This window comes from Cavia porcellus, unplaced genomic scaffold (genome assembly GCF_034190915.1).
Source record: "Cavia porcellus strain 051 isolate PalLab524CR breed Dunkin Hartley unplaced genomic scaffold, mCavPor4.1 scaffold_50, whole genome shotgun sequence".
Taxonomy (NCBI): domain Eukaryota; kingdom Metazoa; phylum Chordata; class Mammalia; order Rodentia; family Caviidae; genus Cavia; species Cavia porcellus.
The window spans coordinates 735,041-743,417 of record NW_026947533.1 but is presented as its reverse complement, the minus strand read 5'-3'; the positions used below and the strand labels follow the sequence as shown (position 1 = coordinate 743,417).

Below are 8,377 nucleotides of genomic sequence, written 5' to 3'. Positions count from 1 at the left end.
CAGAGTTTATTAATGTATGTAATGCAAGGCCTCATATCCACAATGGCTCAACTTAAACTTGGGCTTTTTTGTATTTATAGTGATCTCCTAAATTTATAGTATGTTCTCCTATTTCCATCCTCATGACAGGTAGTGACAAAGGTCTGAAAATTCAGAGATATGTAGTACTGTGCCTCAGCGGAGAAAGGCTTCCCAAACAACTGGTGAACTCCTGTGTATTATACAGATCAGTGTAAAACAATTTCTGAACATACTTAACTATTTAGGTGTCACCCCTGCTTACAGACTAGGTTCATGAGAACAGCCATAGAGTTTTGAAGTCTGAGAAAAATGAAGTAAATATGAAAGTGTTATCAAGGACAGGGTAAAAATTTGTGAAGGACAAATTCCAGAAAGGGCTACCTGTTAAATTCTCATCAAAATATGCCAAAATTTTCACATTTGCATAGACAGTTTAAATATGGAAATTCTCTACAATGGACTTATCTAAGTGGTGTAAATGAGAAGCCCTAAATAGATATTTTGCAGTGATATTGATAGTTAGGCATGAAAGGTTTTCTGCTTAGGATGGATCAGAGGAGTGTGGAAAAGATGTGGAAGTGACTGACAGGATGCAGGCAGCAAATAGCAGGACATACAACAGAGAGGGTCTTCACTGAAAGTCAGGTAGTTCTTAGAGTAAGTGTGAAGTAAAGTTGGGTTCTGATTGCTTCATTGAGGTGATCAACACCAGCTCTGGCAACAATCAGTATTCCACATCCCTGTCAACCCATAATTTTTGTGTTCCATACTTGAGATCTAATTTGATTATCTCTAATTATGCCCCATTGTCATGAAGCTGAAATTTTCAATTTTTTTGTACCAAGGAACAAGCGCATGACCTATGCTTTCCAGGCAGGTGTTCATGACACTGAGCTAAATACGCAACTATGAAATGTTTTCTGTGTAGTATGGACGATATCCACATTGTTTCTGAGAAAGTGTTGAATATTGTTGGAATTTTTCTGTATTGTATCGCTATAATTTTTTTTAAAACTAACCAAAGTTGTGTTATGCAGTCTCTTTTTAAGTTTCACTTTATCTGTTCGGTGTCTCAATCAGGGTTTTCTATTTTAGACAGCTCTGTAACTTAGGAAAGCCCCAAATTCAAGGAAGAAATCCTTCACCAGCCCCCAAGATATATTTCTTATATTTGAATTGAAAGTGATCACTTGGTGACAGTGAGGTATAATTTATAGCTTGGGCCTGGTTTCATTTTATATACATATTTTTTAAAATACAGCTGTTTTCCACTAACTCTTGAGTTATTATGTATATACCATATTTGATGTTATTTTTGTTTTGTTCTATGAAACCAAATTCATGTTTCAAAATGCTGCTTAAGTATATTAAGAACAAAGTACTCATTGGCCTAAATGAGATTTGAACAGACATCATCTGTAGTCTATCAAAGTGATTACTGAGATTTTTTATTTAATTTTGAAATTGGTAAAATAGAACAAGGTAGCATAAGGTCAACTAAGATCACACAGTGAAATTGGTACACAACTTCACAACAGGTTACTGGGATAACAGTAATAGGTATCACAGTATATTTTGTTATCTTTGTCATAGTTGTTCTTTAATCACATATATCAAAATGAGATGAAATGCAGAACATTATAGAACTTATCAAAACAGAATATTGAATTGAGCAGTACCATTAATCAGAATAGAGAGAAACAATAATAAAAACATTTTCCTTCAAGGAGATAGTAGAAGGAAGTCCCCCTTATTTGCTATGGTCTACTTCCCAGGAGATGCTCAGATTTCTGGTTCCATTTGCTAATGTGGGGTGACAGGAGAAGAGCGGTAGGGAAGTGGGATGTTTGATTCTAGGTGGTGCATCAGTAGGTTCAGTGTTGCTTACTATGGAGACAGGCTGGTTGTTTGGTTTCACAGCGCCCTAAGTTCCAACATAGAACGGATCTTAGGAGCTGCTGCTGGTTATCCCCCTGGAAGGGCTGCAGTTTTCCAGACTGCCACCACTGACTAGGGAGGGGAGGTGCTTGCTTGGCTTCCAAAGCAATTGATGAGACATTTATCTGCCTCTGTGCTTTGTGGTTGCTGGACCTGCAGGCTTCTCACTGTGAGCTCTGCTTTAGAGAAAGAGCTCAGGGAATCTTGCCATGACTCAGCACAAGAATCAGTGCTCCTATTTGGCTGTTATATTAGCAGTGAGTTGCAATCTAGTATCAAATTTGCTGTCTTCAAAAATGTATATAGACACAAAATTAATGACCAAGACATGGATTTAAATTTGAACAAATCAGTCTTCATTCAGCTGTTTTGTTTGGCTTTATTTGTTGAGTTTAGTTTTGTTTTATTGAGACAAGCTTTCTCTATGTATATCAGCTGGGTTTGAACACCCTATAGAGCCTAGAATTGGCCTGACCTCACTGATGCCTTCCTGTCTTGCCTTTTGAGTGCTGGGATTATAGATATGCACCACCACACTTTGCTTTTGATTCAGATTTGTAGGAGAGAATTTAAGATATCCCAAACCTGGTGTCTCAACCTTCCTTTGAGAAATATATGTATGATCCTTTAGGAGGCGGTGATCTTTGAGGATGTGGTTGTGAACTTCAGCAATGAGGAGTGGAGTTTGCTGAGTCCATCCCAAAAGAACCTCTACAGAGATGTGATGGGTGAAATCTTTAGGAACATGGCTGCAATAGGTATGGATGAAATCTTTTTGGCACTCATGCTGTCAGAATATTGTTTGTTGCTCATTAGTGCTGTTTTGTTAAAAAGAATATGAAAATATTTTTAAAAATAGCTCAGACCTGGACACATTATATTATAAATCTAAACAAAATCTATTAATTTGTATGTATTACTCAACTGAGTCCTGATATTTCTATGTCTACAATTCAGGAGGACTTGGGGATATCCAGGAACCGGAAAAAGAATGCAAAATTTACTGGAGATACTTAAGGTAATTCACACTCACAAGGAGAGGAATGTTCTTGAGTAATTAGTGAGTCAGCAGAAAAATGACCACCAAAGAAATGAAGCACCATTCAATTTAATGTCAGTAATATTCTCCAAAGATGTATAAGCTAGTGTATATATGAGGGAATTAAATCAAGAAAATGTATGATATTGCATATAGATCTGTACGAAAGGCATACACTTTGAGTTATGACATTCTGCCTTCAGCTTTTCTGCCCATTTTTACATGTGAATACAACACATTCATTATCTAACAATTGCTAAGATTGCAATAGAATTTGAAATAAAATTGAGTGCTCATGTTTCCAAGCCATGCTCTAGACAATCCGCGATTCTGACTAATATTCTTAGTAGGCTGGTGGAATATTAGTGCACTCATTTTGAATATCAGTATGCAGTTGTCTCTAGAAATTGATCCCCTCATACTTGTCCTGGATATTCTTAAAATCTCAAAATCTGCATAAAATACTGATACATGCTTACTCATATACAAAGCAGATCAAGTTATAACAGATCAAGCCTTGAAGCTTATCTATCTATCACTGGATTTGTGGAGAAGGAAAATTTTAGTGGACTCTCTGTGATTTTACATTCTTGTAAGCCCAGCACACTAAGAATCAGATTTTGCAGAATGGCAATTTCAAGTTCAAACTTCACAGCTTAATGATCTATGAAAATCTCTTAAAATAGATTTTTAAAAAGCTATAGATTTATGCTAATATCTGTTGCTCATTCCCAGCCCAGAATGGAAAAAATGTGTTATATAATGTCAAAAAATAAATAATATAATGTCATTTGCCATAAGAATTAGATGGGTCTTTCACCCATCAATTCAGTGTAATAACTCAGCTATAAAACCTAAAAGGTCACTGGCTTTCTTTTAGATGAGAAACCAAAATACAAAATGTGGAAAGAAATGAAACAGAGTTGTTAGAGAAAAGTAAGACTGACCACATGGAGAAGGGAACTACAGGTTAAGGACAGAAGGGAGATTGTGATGGGGAAACATATGAGAATATGATCTGCCTATGATACACATATGTACCCATTCCCAAAGTGAAGCTAAAGATTCTGCATTTCAAAGTACCAACTTTTAAGATTTCCAAATGTGTACCAGTCTTTTGGGAATGGTTGTTTTCAACATATCTTACAAGGCCATTCTGTTACTTCTTGGCCAGAATTTCTTAGCAGGCATTAAAAACAGAACTTGATATTAATGCAGCCATTAAATGGAGACCAATTTCACAGTGAATTTTTCTTTTTTTAAATTTAATATAAGGAAAGATTAAATAAGACAAAATAAGTAGAAATAATACTGCTTTCAAAGTGAAAAAAACAGTAACAAATAGCAAGATGATGATTACAAATGCTGATCATAGAAATAGTTATGAAATACAAAAGTGAAACATATGAAGTGGGGATTCAAACAGTGAGACTGCAAACAGTTTTGTTCAACTCTCGAAAAAAGCTTAGTAATATGGTTATAAATCCTATATGTGATTTTTTCTTTCCAGAAATGACAAGCTAGGGAAATCTTATGGACATACATCTTGGAAGCAGTGTAAAGAAGTATTCCTTTATACTGCAGAAGGTAATGTGAATGTGAAAGAAACAGAAACACACCACGATGGTCAGATCCATGAAAAATATTGCAGTGGAGAGAAACCCTATGTATGTAAGCAATGTGGGAAAGCTTTTACCAGACCTGGACGTTGTAAGGACCATGAAAGAATTCACACTGGAGAGAAACCATATGTATGTAAGCAATGTGGGAAAGCTTTTAACACACGTGCAAATTGTAAGGTTCATGAAAGAATTCACACTGGAGAGAAGCCCTATGTATGTAAGCAATGTGGGAAAGCTTTTACCAGACGTGAATGTTGTAAGCAACATGAAAGAATTCACACTGGAGATAAACCCTATGTATGTAAGCAATGTGGGAAAGCTTTTAACATGCGTGCAAGTTATAAGGTTCATGAAAGAATTCACACTGGAGAGAAACCCTATGTATGTAAGCAATGTGGGAAAGCTTTTCACGCACAGGGAGATTGTAAGAATCATGAAAGAATTCACACTGGAGAGAAACCCTATGTATGTAAGCAATGTGGGAAAGCTTTTAAAACACGTGCAAATTGTAAGTTTCATGAAAGTATTCATACTGGAGAGAAACCCTATGTATGTAAGCAATGTGGGAAAGCTTTTACCAGACCTGGACGTTGTAAGGAACATGAAAGAATTCACACTGGAGAGAAACCATATGTATGTAAGCAATGTGGGAAAGCTTTTAGCACACAAGGATATTGTAAGAAACATGCAAGAATTCACACTGGAGAGAAACCATATGTGTGTAAGCAATGTGGAAAAGCTTTTAGCACACGGGGAGATTGTAAGAAACATGAAAGTTCACATTCAATATAAAACCAGTGTATATAGGCATCATGAGAATGGTTTCAGCACATGTTGCATAATGCATGAAAATCTTCACACTGGGCAGAAAACTTACATATGTAAGGAATGTGGGAAAGGTTTCAGCAGAAATGCTCATTGTCCAATACATTATAAAATTTACATGGTTGAGAAACCCTGTGTGTATGTGAAGAATGTGGGAAAGCTTTCACCACACATGGATTTTGTAAAATACATCTATGACTTCACACTGGTGAGAAAGCCTATGTATATAACAATGTGGCAAAGCTTTTACTGCATATAGTCATTGCAAAACACATGAAAGAATTCACACTGGGAAGAACCACTGGCTATGTAAGCAAGTGGAGACACTTTCAGCAGCCAGATTGTAAGGGAAATACATGAAAAATACTCACACAAGAGATAAATCCTATGTGTTATGGGAATACTCTCAGCATACTTGATCATTGTTACATATCTGAAAGAGCTCACTAGGCAGAGATGATATGTGGATTACCAATGTGAGAAATATAGCAATCCATGTTTCTTGTTAAATACATAGAAAAAGCATCACTGTTCAGACAGTTTAGATCTAAGTTTACTTTAAAAATCCCAAGGAGACCTGAAGAAATAATCGATACAGAAGTTAGATGTCAATATTTCTTCACAAATATTCCAGAAATGACAAATCTGTGGTGCGGCTCTCCTTAGGTGCACATGTTGTATGGTTTTCAGTTAATCACTTGTACCTCTCTAGATTTATTAATCTAGATGTTTTTGTGCTTCAACATGGCATCTTGTAATTAAACATGCTTAACTGAAATGGACTTTTCACTTTTAAGTATGGATAGTGCCTGTGTACTTAATATTTTGTAGTTAAAACTTAAATTTTGTATTTTCTGGTGAATTGTAATGTTGTTTATTTAAAGAGAAAAAAAAGTGTAGAAATAATACAGATTTTCAGAAAACAATAAGAAATCACTAGTTGATTAGTATCATATTGTCATCTTAGAAATAGTTGTTCAAGTTACAAATTTAAAGCATACAAAGTGATATTCAAATAATGACACTGTCACGGTTCACCTCAACGATCCACCAAAAAGTTTTAATATGCCTATCTGTCCTACACACTTTTTTTTTCTTAAAGAGGGTAAGATTAAACATAGCAAAACAGAGCAAAACAGTTCATAAGGAAAAAAAGTTAAGGAAACACAGATATCAAAGCAAGTCCACTGGAAATGTTCACTGTCTTTCTTACTGTCTCTAGTTTTCTTCCAAATAGTTGTTCCCATCCTCACACACATTGAATATATACTGAATATTATAGAACTAATCAAATAATTACAGGATGATGCAAGCTTTTTCGATCTTCAAGACTGGTTTTGGGGAAGTCGATAATGACTACCATAATGTCTCTCATTGTCTTCGTAGTAGCTGTCTTTATCTTTATGTATGCTGAAATGGAACATAAGAGACTAGACTAATATCACTCTGAACAGTGAATAATAGTATCCTGAGAAGGAGAAAGGTGAGGAATTGCCTAAAAAAAGGAGGCAGAGAACATAGTTAAAAGTGTATCAGGATTTAAAAGCTACAGTAGTCTTGTTGCTTGGTTTAGTTTGGTTATATTTTGTTTTGGTCTGTCTACTCATAGACATCTCTTAATTCTTCCTTTCTGATTTGGTAAACTTTTGGGTTCTTATTGTTGACTAAATTCTAGGAGTAGGACTTGAAGTAGTGTGTTGAAAAGAGTCCAAAGCTTGGTCTTGTTCCTGACCTGAGAAGCAAATCTTGCAGCTTGTCAGTCTCTGAGCATGATGTCAGTGCTGGGCTTGTCATGTCTGTACTTTGCTGTGCTAAGATTTATTCCTCCTGCACATGGTGTGTGAATGGTTTTTATCATGAAAGGATGGTGAACTTTTGAATTTCTCTAAGTGATTTTTCCAAATCTCTTGAGGGGGTAGCTGTGCCTCATGCTGTGAATGTGGCAAGTGACACTGAATGATTTGTTCAAGTGGAACCATTCTAGCACCACTGAGCGTGAACTCAGTGTTCACTGTGGTATTTAAAATTTTCATGTGCTGGTGAATTTAGCTGATGTGCATTTGTTGAATATTTTCATGTATGTTCATTAAGAATATCGGCCATTAGAGCATTACCATTTTTTTAATGCAGTATGGTCTGGTTTCATTATCAAGGTGACTTTGTCATCTAAAAGGAATTGGTGGTGGTTCCCTCCCCTTGAAAGACATGAAAATAATTAGTATTTATTCTTTTTCAAAATTTTATTTTGAAGATAGTAAAATACAACAGAGCAAACAGAACAAAGAAAATTGAGACAATGCAGTGAAATTGGTACAGAACTTCACAGCAGGGTCCATGATAACAGTAATAGGTACCATAGTATATCTCATTATCTTCACAATTGGTTTCCATTCAATTAGTTATAGTGAAATCCAAACAAACACAGAACATTTTAAAACCTGTCAAAGATAATATTAAATAGAGCAAACAATCAGAACACAGCAAAAAATTAAAGATAACATTTGTTTTCCAAAACAAGATAGAAAGAAATCCCCCATATTTTCTATATTGCACACATTCATCTTCCCAAAAGATGCTCAGAATTCTGCCTCTCCTTGCTAACCAAGGGTGCATAAATGAGATGTATGGCTCTCAGTCCATGCACCAGTAGGCTCACTGGAGATGTTGACTGGTTCTCCTCCTGGCTTGCACCAGGGGTGCTGGCCAGGGAGGCAGGAGAATTGTTTTCTTGTTCAGCTGCCTAAGTCCCAACATGGCCAGATCCAGTATTTATGCTTAACTAAACACTTCAAACAATTCATCAGAATATTTATCATATCCTGGCATTTGTTGTTGTTATTAAGCAGTTATGATTGTTGACTCATTGCCTTTGTTTGTTAATGCTATGTCAAATTGTGTGTTTTCTTCTGAGGGTGTGGGTCAGGGACAATAT

The 8,377-nt window shown here is 35.8% G+C and overlaps 1 protein-coding gene across 1 annotated transcript; it reads left to right on the top strand.

Moving 5' to 3' along the window:
• Positions 1 to 4,734: 4,734 nt before the first annotated feature.
• LOC134475056 (zinc finger protein 709-like) lies at positions 4,735 to 5,328 on the top strand (the record flags this gene model as incomplete). Its single annotated transcript, XM_063244424.1, has 1 exon — positions 4,735 to 5,328. A coding segment is annotated over one exon (594 nt), but the record flags the coding sequence as incomplete, so codon positions are not given.
• Positions 5,329 to 8,377: the final 3,049 nt, after the last annotated feature.